This window comes from Heterocephalus glaber, unplaced genomic scaffold (assembly GCF_053883595.1).
Source record: "Heterocephalus glaber isolate CG9 unplaced genomic scaffold, H.glaber_assembly_v1.0 deba00000122, whole genome shotgun sequence".
NCBI classification, from domain to species: Eukaryota; Metazoa; Chordata; class Mammalia; order Rodentia; family Bathyergidae; genus Heterocephalus; species Heterocephalus glaber.
This window is the reverse complement of record NW_028258138.1, coordinates 58,741,303-58,755,467: the sequence shown is the minus strand read 5'-3', so window position 1 is coordinate 58,755,467 and position 14,165 is coordinate 58,741,303. Positions and strand designations below refer to the sequence as shown.

The 14,165-nt window shown below is 34.6% G+C and overlaps 1 protein-coding gene across 2 annotated transcripts in view; it reads right to left on the bottom strand.

Moving 5' to 3' along the window:
- CUNH3orf85 (chromosome unknown C3orf85 homolog) overlaps positions 1-13,940 on the bottom strand; it is a 31,914-nt gene extending 17,974 nt beyond the window's left edge. The window contains exons 1-2 of one of the 2 annotated variants that reach the window (XM_087215095.1): positions 13,865-13,940; positions 13,718-13,773 (exon numbers count right to left, since the gene is read on the bottom strand). In XM_087215095.1, the coding sequence (XP_087071221.1) occupies positions 13,718-13,766 (49 nt within the window). In that variant the 5' untranslated portion in view covers positions 13,767-13,773; positions 13,865-13,940. The remainder of the gene's footprint in view (positions 1-13,717; positions 13,774-13,864) is intronic. The other variant, XM_087215098.1, reaches the window with a different exon arrangement.
- Positions 13,941-14,165: the final 225 nt, after the last annotated feature.

Here is a 14,165-nt window from a genome sequence, read left to right as displayed (position 1 = left end):
GCTAGAGTGACTAGAAAGAGTTACTCCTGTGGCTAAGAAGAAAGCAAAATCAGAGGAACTGAAGGCACTGATGGGGTCCTGGAGAAGAAACTGTGAACTTGAAAGCCCTTGTCATAAAAGAAAACAAAATATCCTTTAAGACAAATTGGTATTTGCTACTAACTGGGGAATGAAAAGTAAGATATAGAACTATGAGAAAAAAATAGACCAAAGGCAGTTTATGTTTCTCCCCACCTATAAATCAGAAATCGTACTTGTACTTTATGAATAGATCTGATTATAGGTCAACAATATGGGTATGGTTCCCAAATCATTTTTTGTGTGGTTCAACTCCAACAGCCAAACCAAAGGAGGAGGACATGATTGATGAGGGTAAATAAATCTATGTTTTTCATTTTAGCAAAATATCCAAAAAAGACCCAGAAAGAAGCTCCCCACCTCCATCCCAGGCTCCTAGGGCAGAGAAGCTGAGCTGGTCCCGGAACCTGGAAGGAAGCTCCCCCGCTGCCATCCCAAGCTCCTAGGGCAGAGAAGGTGAGCCACGTGGGTACCAGAAGCACCCCCGCCCCGCCCCCCCCCATGGAAATGAGAAAGCACATAAACAAGCCTCAAAAACAGACTTCCAGACTACCTACAGCAACCCCAAAGGGAAATGAGATGGAACAATCTGGTACTCAACCACCTGGACTCTCTGAACTGGCAACAAGAGGATCTGGGAAAAATGAAATCAGAAATAATTACTCAGATAACAGCAAAGATTTTGCTCATGGTGCAAGACATGATTAATAAATCTAGAGAGGACACAGATAAAAAAATAGAGGATCTGAGGAACATGATGGAATCCCAACATAGGAAACAAATGGAATCCATAAAACAGATACAAACAGATTTCCAAGAGATTAAAAACTCCATTGAAAGTCTGCACACCAGAATGAACCAATGTGAGGATAGAATTTCACATGTAGAAGATAAGATTGCAATTAGTGAGGAGGAAAAGAAAAATTGCTTTAAAATTGTAAGGAAACACGAGAAATCAATCCAGCAGCTGCTAGATGATGCAAAGAAGAATAACATAAGAATGATTGGAGTCAATGAAGAAAGAGGAGACAGTGCAGATGACATAAAAAAACTCTTCACAGAAGTGATGGCAGAAAACTTCCCAAGGAGGGGAAAAGAACTTGACATACAGATAAGTGAGGCATGTAGGACTCCAGCTAGCATTAATAAAAAACAATCTACACATAGGCGTATAATAGTTAGGATTCCAGAAATCCAAGAGAAGAACAAAATTCTACAAGCAGTGAGAGAAAAGAAACAAATCACATACAAAGGAAAGCCCATCAGAATCACAGCAGACTTCTCAATGCAAACCCTCAAGGCAAGAAGAGCTTGGAGTGATGTATTTCAAGCCCTAAAGGAAAACAGCCTCCAACCCAGATTGATGTACCCTGCAAAACTATCTTTCCAAATTGATGGAGAAATAAGATACTTTCATGACAAAGAGCACCTTAGGAACTTCATGAATACCAAACTGGCACTCCAAAAAAGTTTAGACAATACCCTAGGAAAAGACAATGAGGATCACAACCCCAGGAAAACCAGCAGAATGAATCAATTGGGCATGACAAATTAAATGCAAAGGGGGAGAACCCAACAAAAAGAAAAAGTCATGACAGGCTTTTAAAACTCTTAACTTCATCTCCCTAATAAGTGTATAATTCAATCTTATTATTGTACTGATTCATATTTTTCTGATTCTAGAGTTGCACACCATTTCTTGTGCTATACTGGTTACTTATCATCTTCTTATGTCTACTTTTTAATTGGGTTTTCTATTAATGAGCTCTAAGAATTCTTTATATATTCTGCTCATAGGTTATATGCATTGTAAATATGGTCTGTTTAAGGACTACTTTTCATTTTAATGATGTTATTTAAAGTTCTAAATTTTGATGGAATCTCATTTATCAATTTTTTTTCTTTTATACATCATGGTTTTCGTATCCTAGGTAGTTCTTGCCTACCCTGAATTCATAAATATTTTCTCTTATAATTTCTTCTTAAAGTTTTATACTTTTAGGCTTTCTTATTTAGCTTCATAGATCCCTTCAAGTTATTTTCATGTATGGAAGAAAAGAGTTGAGGTTAATTTTTTATATACGGATACCAGGTGTTCTAGTGCCATTTGCTGAAGACACTATCTCTTCCTCGGCTCTTGAATTGAGTTTATATTCTATAAAATGCTAATGTTAAATAATCTTTCAAAACTCAGTGGACCATATATGTGTGGTTCTATTTCTAGATTCTCTGTTTTATTCAAATGATCTATATGTCTTTCCATACACCAACACTCCCTTGATTACTGTAGCTTTAGAAGAAGTCTTAAAATTAGGTACTAAACGTCTTCTAAAACTGTTTTTGTTTTTGTTTTTGATTTTAACTTTTCTAGCTCCTTTGTATTTCTACATAACTTTTAAATTTCAATATCCAATTCTTCATTTATAGCAAGTATACACAGACCTGAATTTTTATATATACCTTGTGTTTTCTAATCCTGCTAAAATCAAATACAAGTTCTAGAGGCTCCTAGAGATTTCTTAGTATTTTCTCTGCAGATGATCATTTCATCTACATATAAAGATTTTGCTTCTGCCATGCCAATCCTATCCTAGTTGTGTCATTTTATTGCCAGACTATTTTGGTTGGGATTAGCTTTCAAAGTTTAATGGACAGATAAAGAGTAAGCATATCTGCCCTTGTTCCCCACCTTAAGGAGAAAGCATTGTATCTTCTCCATTTATATAAGGTGCTCTCGCAGGAAATATGGAGTACATGTCTTTAATCTGTTGAGAAGTTTCTGTTTTACTTCTAGTCTCCTGATAGCTTTTACCATGAACAGCTGTGGAATTTAGTCCAATACTTTTTCTCCAACTACTGACAGGATCATATGACTTTTTCCTTTCCCCTGTTCAAATGATGACTTTTGGGGGTGGATCTTCCAATGCTGAACCAACACTACCATCCCTATAACAAAACCACTTTCTACATACTGCCAGATATGACTTCTAATAGTTTGTTTTGTTAAACAAATTTCTATCTATGTTCATACTTCTTTCTTCTATTATCTTTATCCAGTTTTAGGATTAGCACAATGTTGAGTTTCTAAAATGAGGGGAGAAGTGTTCCTTCTTTTTTCTGCTTTAATTGTTTGATATAATTTATCAGGTAAAATGTTTATGAGCCTGCTGTTGTCATATAGGTAGGTTTTCAAGCTAGGAATATACTTTAATAGGTGCTATTCAAATTTTATATTTCCTCCAGAGTTAGCTTCATTAATTTGTCTTCCAGGGTACTTCTTAGAAGTTGTCAAATTTATTTCAAAAAAGATTTTTGAAATATGCTTTCTATATCCTTTTAAATTCTGTAAAATCTGTGGTAATGTCTTCTAGATCTTAATATTGTAATTAAAAAATGTATAATGATATTGAGTAACAGGAAGAAAAGGTCTAAAAGAGCAGGGGAATTGGGAGGGGTAGGGGAAGGGAAAAAAGGGAAAGGAAAAAATATGAGAAGAGGAAAGAAATGGAAACAAGGTCTTTGCAAATAGGGAAGGTTGGAGGGGGTGAAGGGAGGGCAAAGGAAGGGGAAAAAAAATAAGAACCAAGAGACTCATGTAATAGTACAAGATCCCAATGATGAATGTAACTGTATTTTATACCTAAAATGTACCAATAAACATAATGGGGAAAAAAAATCAAAGAAAGAAATATTTTTAAAAATGTACACAAATTACAAACAACCAAAACTATCTGCTAATCTCCTAATTTTCAAGTACTGGTTTACTTAGTACAATTTCCAAATGTATTTATTTTCCATATTTTCTCTTAATGTTTGAGTTTTTACAAATGACTTATTAGGTAGAATATGTTGAATTTAGCACTACCCTTCACCATTCGTACAGCTAGGAACTGTCATCCAAAGTCCTTGGGTGGGCACTGGTACTGCTTCATTTTGTCAGATAAGCTCACCCAGCTTCCAAACTCCTCATCTTCTCTTGGGGGAGACAACAGTTATGCTACTGACTGTGCTTCTTTTCTTATTTTTATTTTCATTTTATTTTATTAGTGTGTGTTAATATTACATGGCTCTACTTCTTTTTCAGGCGGAGGGGGTCTTGCTAGTGCTCTGATGCCTACCTCACTTCTGTGAGGTGCCAGAAGGAGCAGATTGTGTGGTGAAAGAAGAATTCTGCTCTCAGAAGGAGGTGTAAAATTTTGATGAGAACACAGCATCCACCAGTGGCTGCCTATGTAGTTTGGTCAGATCACTTCTCTTAGGCCTTGAGTTTCCTTTTGGTAAAACTCAAGCCATGGAGTAAACTTCACAGTGCCCATGAGAATTGATTTAAGATAACATAGATAAAGCCCCCGATGTGCAAAAGAACTTGCAACCTTAGAATACTTGCAGCTTTTATTACAGCAGAAGGTAGTTCTTAACCTAAATGCTCAAGGGAGATATATATAATACAGTTATGGCACTTGAATATCTATCTCTGACCAGAGAATCAGTTTCAATACGTGTAAGTTATTATTTTGAAAAAATCAATGAGCTCACTTGGGAACTGTGCTCATGTATTTAATCACTTGAGCAAGGGACCTGTCATCATTTCTGACTTCAGTATCACCATCGGGATAATGAAAAATGAGATCTTTTCCCTATCAACCTTAAATCAAATTCCAAAGTAAAGTAATTGGTTAGACAATTAATCTGTCATGAAGAAAACTTTTCAAAATATATAATAAAAATATACAAATGCCTTGTCGGGTTATTTTCTTATGATAAGAAGAAGGGCTCCAGAGAAATGCAGATAAAAAAGAAACAAAAGTGGGGAGGAGGAGAGGCAAACAAAGTTGATTCAAACTATTATTTCCTACTCTAGAGCTATTCGATTTTAAAGATGTCAGGTAAGCTAGTTATCAGTGTAATGAAAGGGCTCCTCAGCCTTCAAGTAGCACACATTTCTTCCCAAGGTCTGAAGGGCTAGTTCAGTACTGAAGACTGCTTCTCTGTCTTTTCTTTCTCATTCCCAAGTTGTTTTTCCATGAATATTTAGAAAGTGAAATTAAGCTAACTGTCCTATAGGTACACATATTTGTATCTTAGCTGAAGTTGATTTAAAGTTGTTTCTTTAGAAAGCATTTTAGGTTCCTTAAAATTTTTTGTACAATTAATTTCCCCAGCCAGATACTACCTGGCAGCACTCACAGGTGAATGAGGTACATTTGCCTCTCAGGCATCTACCATTCAGTTCAATTGTATGGGTCACCATGGAGGTAAAGCACTGCCCTGATGGTTATAACTAGCCCATGACTGATGTCCAGGATGCTTTCAAACACATGAGCCAGTCTAACTCTGGAGATATGGACAAGATCTGTGATTGTATATACCATGGTGATAACTGCTTAATTAACAATGATTAAATTTTTTGAAATCATTTATGATATATAACCATGACACAAATGCAAAATGCAGTGTTGGTGATTAAAAGTCTTTATTGAAATGATTTCTGAGAACTCTTGCCATGCTGCCTACACCTACACAGATCAGAGTCTGATTGCTTTCCCCATTACCAACATGAACAAGGACATGCCTTGGTCTCGAGGGTTTGGACAGCCTGGGTTCTCTGCAACAGGGGCCACTTCACAAACCCACAGACATAAAGCTAGATAGAGGAAACTGTGATTTGCTGGAATCTAAACCTGTAAATCAAGCCTGGTGTGGTGGTGCACTTCTGTAATCCCAGCACTCTGAAGGCTCAGGCAGGAAGATCACAGGGAGTTCAAGACCAGCCTGGGCTATATAGTGAGTTCAAGGGCAGCCTTCACAAGTGAGACCCTGTATCAAAAAACAAAAAACAAAAAAACCACTGCAAATCCCTGGTTTCAGTCATGTATGCCTACTTTGAGATTAAGTAGACTTCATCAACTATGGTCTATTTGTGTTTGTAGTTTAATTTAGAATTGTGTTAAATTGATGTTTTACATTTGACTTCATTTTATATTAGTTTGAAGTAAATTATTCAATTTTTAAATTCTGGAACATTTACTGTAACATAATATAACTGGTGTGAATACTTGAATAAAGACAATAAGGGAAAAAAACCCTGCAAATCCTGGAAAGAAACTACTCATTCAAAAATATAGAGAAAAGTTTTTCTCTTTTTTTGGACTCACTTTTTTTTCTCCTTGTCTTTCTCTTTTCCATTCACAGGTATTTGGAGGTTTGAGAAATTTTCTTTTTTCTGTTTAATTTTTTTTATTCTTATTTTTTTCATTTTCATCCTTTTTCTTTTTTCTTATTTTTAATTTTTTTCTTATTGTTTTATTATTTTCTTTTTATTTTTTTCTTTTCTGTTACCTTTATCTAATACTAATAATTTCATATTATTTCTTAATAGGATCCTTTATCTCACTTTTCTGCCTTCCTTCTCATTTTCCATTACTTAATTTTTCAAAATTTTCTTCTTTCATTCTCCTTTTCTCCATGCCCTTTCAACTTTACCAGTGTAACCATTAAGCACTTTATCTTTAGTTAACCTTATGTTATTATTATTGAATTCCTTTCTATTGTTACTGGAGGTATAATTGTTGCATTTAGTAGATATATAGTATATCAATGTTTGGTTTGTCTTACTGCTTATACTAAAATTATAGATCTCCTTTTTAGGGTTAAGAGTGGTACACTGTTGGTATTTAAGGTGTGTCAATATTCAATTTGACACTATTTATATTGCTGATTTTGTTGCTATTGCCGTAGTGGCATAGTTATTGCTATTAATGGGTTTTCTGTGCATGCTAATAACTGGATTACCTTTGTGTCATTAAGAGTGAACTATAGTCCTTCCTCAGAAACTGAGGGCTGGGCCAGTTACACTGCATCCTCCCCTCCCAAATAAATGGAGGTGGTCAGATCTTGGGATAGAGGCAAAGGACTATATTTAGCTATGTCCAGAGTGCATTACTGAAAAGGACATACTGACTAAAGAGATCTCCATACTAGCAACAAAAATATTTCCACTTTGAGATGCCACAAATCTCAACACAAAACAAAACAAAAAACACCATAGAAACATGAGAAGAAAAGGCAATAAAATGCTTCCAAAACCTCCCAACTCCCCCAAAGCCAATCAATGGGGTGCTGAAGGGAGGAAATCAAAAGCCATGAAGCCAAATTATTCACAAGGATAAAAAAGGACATAAAAGTCAGGCATTATGGCACACACTTGTACTCCTAGAATTTGGGAGGCTGAAGCAGTATCACCCTGATTTTGAGGCTAGATGGTGAGTTTGAAGCCAACTTGAACTACATAGTGAGACCCTGCCTTGGAGAAAAAAAGACATGAAAAAGATCAGTAAGGTACTCAGTGAATTCAAAAGAGATATAATTAAACACAAAACAGGCATAATAAACAAGAGGATCATTGCATTTACAGAAGACACTAATAAAAACCTAGTTGAGCCAAGAAAAAAAAAAAAAAAAGAAAGATCAGTTTAGCAAAGAATTGGAGTCCATGAAAAAGTTTCAAAAAGTAACCCTGGAGAAAAAACATTCTATTGAAAGTATGGGCAGAAGTGACCAATGTGAGGAGAGAATGTCAGAACTAGAAATAGGGGTCAGAGATACAAGATAGAGCTGCTATCAGAGACCAATTATGCAGAAATACCTAAACGTTAACAACAACAGAACATGAAAAGTGGATCCAACAGCTTCTAGATGATGCAAAGACTAATCTAAAATTAAATGGAATTAGTGAAAAATCACAAGATATCACAAATGGCATTTAAAACATTTTTACAGAAATAATAGCATAAAACTCCCTAACTATAGGAAAATAATGAAATATATAGGTAAATGAGCCTTATAGAACCCCAAAATAGCCATGATCCAAAAAGAACCTCTCGACAACACATCACCGTCAAAATTTCTGAAGGTAAATGAAAAGATAGAATTTTGAAATTGATAGAGAAATTTGAAATGATGGAGAAAATCAACAAATCACTCATAAAGGAAACCCATTAGGATTACAGCAGACTTCTCAACACAAATCTTAAATACAGAGAGAGCTTGGAGTGTAATGTTTTAAGCCCTAAAATAAAACAACTTTTAACCTAGACTTTTATATCCTGCATATGTTTCAAAATTGATGGAAAAGCAAGGTATTTCCATGACAAAGAGCACGAAAAAATTCATGACTATCAAACCAGAACTGCAAAAAAAAAAAAGTCTGAAGGACATCCTAGAATGAGACAATGTAGCCAACAATTCCAAAATGTCTAATAGAATTAATATACCAGGATGAAAGTACAGTTAAGCAAAAAAAAAAATCAATAGGAGAATAAAGCAATGATAAGAATAGGTCAATATCTTTCAGTAATAACGCTCAATGTAAATGTCCTCAGTTCCTCAATAAAAATACACAGATTCTCAGAACGGATCTGGAAACAAAATCCAATGTATGCTGTATACAATAAACACATTTCATCTAAAAAGAAATTCACAGATTAAAAATCAAAGAATGGAAAACAATATTCTAAGCACTGAGAACAAAAAAACAAGCAGGAGTAGCTACCTCATTCTTAGATGAAGTTGACTTCAAGCCAAAAATGATCAGAAGAGGAAAAGAAGAGCCTTAAATATTGGTTAAGGGAACAACTCTACAGGAAGAAATAAAGATAATAAACATATATTCACTAAACATAACACATCTAACTTCATAAAAAAAACCACCACTGACATAAAAGATAAAATAAACACCAAAGACAATCAAAGTGTGGGACATCAGTACCCCACTGTCACAAATAGATAGGTCAACTAGACAAAAAATTCAACAAAGAAATATCAAAGTTGAACCAAATTTTGGAACAAATTTATTTACTTGATATCTAGCAACAACAGAATACACGTTTTTTCTCAGAGGTATAAGAGACTTTCTCTGAAACAGCCCACATACTAGCTCATAAAGCATGCTTAAGTTGCAAAAGAATCAAAATTATCCCATGCATATTATCACAACTTAGTGTAATTAAACTAGAAACCACTGGCAAAACCCCACAGAAATTATGCAAACAAATGAAAAATTTAAAATACACTCTTTAATAATCAATGGGTCACAGAAGAAATTAGGAAGAAAATTACATACTTTCTAAAATCAAATAATAATGCCAATACAACATACCAGAACCTATGGGACACAATGAAAGCAGTCCCAAGAGGGATGTTCATAGCTGTGAATTCCCATATCAGAAAAATAGAATGAGTCCACATAAATAATCTAATAATGTACCTCAAGATTCGAGAAAAATAAGAACAATCCAAACCTTCTTTTTTTTTGGTACCAGGGATTGAACTCGGGTCCCTGTGATTGTGGGGTAGGCACAACATAGTCTCTTACATAGTCTCTCTTGGTTCTTATTTTTCGCCCTTGCCCAGCCCGCCCTTCAACCCCTCCAGTCCTCCCTATTTACAAAGATTTTTTTCCTATTTTTCCATTTTCTCATATTAATCCCATTCCCTTCTATCCTTTCCCCAGCCCTCCCACTTCCTTCCCCTTTGCCCCCTTTCTTCCTATTTCACATGACCTATTATACATTTAGTCCTTATTTACTCTTTCAGTTTCTCACACCAGAGAAACTATTCGGTATTTATTCATGTGTGTCCTATTTATTTCACTTAAAAGTATCACCTCAATGTCCATCCACTTAGCTACAAATGTCTCTAATTTCTCATTTTTTATGGCTGAGTAGTACTCCATTTTATAAAAAAACCACATTTTCTTTAACCAGTCTCCAGTTGATGGGCATTTGGGCTGTTTCCAAGTTTTAGCTATTACAAAATGTGCTGCTATGAACATGTGTGCACATATATCACTGTGGTATGATTCTTTTAATTCTTTGGGGAAGATCCCCAGGAGCACAATAGCATGCCCCACATCATATTAAAAAGGGAGAGTCTGAAAGCTCTCCCACTAAAATTAGACAAGACAAGTATGTCTGCTATTACCACTCCTGTTCAATGTAGTTTGTGAAACATTAACCAGAGCAATTAGTCTGGGGGTGGGGATATTTACAGGAGAGGAAGAAGTCCTGATCCTTTACAGGATTCCTTTGCAGAAGTCATGATCCTTTACACAAAAGATCCAAAAAATTCCACCAAAAGACTTCCAGTTTTAATAACTGCATTCAATAGCATAGCAGGATGTAAAGTACACTAATAATGAACTTAAAAAGAAATTAGGAAAAGAATACCTTTCACAATAGCATCAAATTAAATACTTAGGAATTAACCTAGCCTGGGAAGTGAAAGACCTCTGCAGTGAAAACTACAGTACTCTGAAAAAGAAGATAGAAGAGGACATCAGAAAATGTAAAGACATCCCCTGTTCCTAGATAGGCAGAACAAATATTGACAAAAATGGTCATACTTCCAAAACTGATAGAGAGATTTAATGCAAGTTTAATCAAAATACCAATAGCATTCCCCAGAGAACTACAGAAAAAAACCCTCCTACAATTCATATGAAACCAGAAGAGACCCAGAGTAGCAAAAACAATCCTGAGCAATAAGAAAAAAGCCAGAGGCATCATAATCTCTTACTTTAAATTATACCACAAAGCTACAGTGATAAAAACCACGTGTTATTGGTAAAACAAACAAAACAGTTATATGAATTAATGAAATGGAATAGGGAATGCCGAAACAACTCTGAGCACAGTCAACTATCTAATCTTTGACAAAGGAGCCAAAAAAACTGTGCTGGAGGAAAAATAGCCTCTTTAGCAAATGGTTCTGGGAAAACTGGCTATCCACATGCAGAAGATTAAATCTAGACCTGTGTTTCTCATCATGTATAAAACTAAAATCAAAATGGATCAAAGATCTAAATATTAAAACAGACACAGTCTGCTGGAAGATAAAAATAGGTAAAACTCTTGAAGACATAAGCATAGGCAAGGATTTTCTGAACAGGACCTGAATTGTATAAGAAATAATACCCAGAATCAACAAATGGGATAATATCAAATTTAAAAGTTTCTGCACTTTTAAACAACCAACAGAACAAAGAGACAACTACAGAATGGGAAAAAAATTGCCAGCTATTCCTTAGACAGAGGAGTAATGTCTAGATCATATGCCAGATTTTGTTTTTGGTACCAGGGATCAAACTGGGGACCTTGCACTTGCAAGGCAGGCTCCAGAACCACTGAGCTAAATCCCCAGCCCCATCTAGATTATATGAAGTACCCACAAATTAGACCCTTCCAAAATAAAAGACAATCAAAAATGGGGAACTGAAATGAACAGACAATTCTCAGAAGAAGAAATACAAATGGCCAATAAATACATAAAAACACACACAACATCTCTGGCCATTTGAGAAAAAGAAATTAAAACAACACCATGTTTCTGCCTTAGTCTAGAAAAAAATTACTGTCATCAAGAAATCAAATAATAACTAATGCTAGCAAGGCTGCAGGATAAAGGAATCCTTCTACATTTTTGGAGGGATTGTAATCTAGTACAACTATTATGGAAATCAGTACAGAGATCCTTCCATAAAAAACTATAACTAGAAATTCCATTTGATTCAGCTATTTCCCTCTATGAATCTTTCTGAAAAAGTTGAAGACATCATATCACAGTGATATATACCTACTGTACCCATGTTTATGGCAGTACAATCCATAAGAGCCAAAATCTTGGAAGTGGCCTATATGTCAATCAGTAGATGAATAGTCAAACAAAATGTGGTATTTATACACAAAGAAGTATTACTCTGTCACAAAGAAGGAAATACTTGTAGGAAAACAGATGTACCTTGAGACCATGATCTTAAGTGAAATAAATCAGATAAAAAAGCTTAAATATTGCATGATTTCTTTTATATGAGAAACCCAAATATATATATATATGTATGTATAAAATAATAAAAGACAAAAGGAATGAGAAAGATAGGTCTTTTGCAAAAGGAAAGGAGACTGAGTAATGGGGGTGGTCAAGAAAAAAAGAATTAAGATCTGTTATGTACATGTACCAACTCCCCATGAGAAGCATAATCATTACATGTTGCAAACATGTACCAATAAAAAAATTATTAAAAAAATCTAGAATCCCCTGTATTACCTCCACCCTTTTATATTCTTCTAGGCACAAATTCATAATAAGCAATCACTTCATTAAAAAATAAGAAAAATAAAATTATTTCCATGCATAGGAATTAAGGGTTAATTACACACATTCTCTCACATACATGCGCACACACACATACACACACACAGACACACACAAGCAAATACACATATATCTATTTCTGCCCATGGGGTGAGCTTCAAACAAAACATGTTTTTTGGATAGGTCTCAAGCTTATCATAGATACAGAAATTTATCCCTATTTAAGCATCTTTATCAGATAATTTATACTTTTGTAAGCATTTCAATTTTTTTAAAAAGAGAAAACAAATGATCTCTCAGTTCAGTTTTCATATAAGCCATAGAATTACCGGGGCAATTTGGTAGTGATTCACCTGGCCTCTGGTGCCTTCCTTGATCTGCCTTTAAACACATCTCTGAGCTGTGCTTGGAGAAGGTTAATGAATTCATGCTCCCAAAGTGCTTTAAGGTCTTTTTATAATGATACGGTGTATCACAGTTTCTAAAAGACAGTTAAAATTTTTCTTTGTTCAAGGACACTGGAGCACTTCTTTAGAGACAGCAATTAAATAGACTCCTTAGCGAGAGTAACATGTGAATATGTTAATAATAATCAGTGATAGATGTTAACCTGTTCAAAGCCACAGCGTGGCACAATCGCTTGGTTCTCTCAATGCTTTAGAATATGTCTATGGATAAAACATGTTCATTTCTTTAAAAAGTTAAAGGGTTATCCTTCTCCACTGCTGGTGGGAGTGCAGATGGATGCAACCACTGTGGAAATCAGTATGGAGATACCTCATAAAACTAGGATTAGAGTTCCCATTTGATCCAGCTATTCCCCTTTTGGGTATCTTCCCAAAAGGATTTAAAGCATCATACTACAGTGATATATGCGCACCCATGTTTATAGCTGCACAGTTTGTAATAGCCAAATCTTGGAAACAACCCAAGTGCCCATCAACTGATGAATGGATAAAAAAGACATTTTTAAAATGTACAGTGTAGTACAATTCAGCCACAAAGAATAAACTTGAGACATTTCTAGGTAAATGGATTCACCTTGAGACCGTACTCTTAAATGAAATAAATTGAACACACATGTAAATATCACATTGTCTCTGGTGTGAGAAACTGAAAATGAAAATAAGGACCAAAAAGTGTAATAAATATTGTGAAATAGGAAGAAATTGTTCAAAATTATACAGAATGTGAGATACTTTGTTAATACTTAAAATGTTTTATGCAAAAAAGGTATAGTATTACTAGGAAATGAGCTGAGAGATTAGCAAATGAAAATATTCTTTAAAGATCACAGTGTATTTACACAGTGTATTTACTGTTATTCTCTTACAATTTTTGTTATAAAATTATTTTTTCATAGAATGGCTTTTATATTTTCTTTATTACTATCCACTTATATTACATTAAAATAAAAAATTAAAATTAAAGAATTATCAACTTGATAGTTCTAAAAGACATGATAAATACAAAAGAAACAGGCTCTTACCTATAAGCAACGTTGAACACAGGACTATCTGAAGCACTTTATAGCTCATGATCCTGCTTTGGAAAGAAAAGATTTATTTATTCTAACTTACCCCAGACAAAAATGGTATCAGGTATTTTTTAGGAGTATAAAGCATTTTATGTATACCTGGAAGTCCTGTGAGCTAAAACAAACCAGAGAAAGGCTGGTACTTGGCACCCTTTTTTATAGATCTCCTGCCTACTTACCCTTTGGACTTTTTGAAGTGGTGTTTTACAAGCTGCTCTTATATGAACCATTTATTTATTTACTAATTTTACGATCTACATAGACTAATGTTATATTAAAAATGATGGAATACCAGATCATTCATATATTGCCAGTGGAAATCTAAAACAGTAAATAGAAAATAGTTACTTTAGAAAATAATTTGACAGTTTCATAAAAATCAGAGCATGCGGTTTCCGTC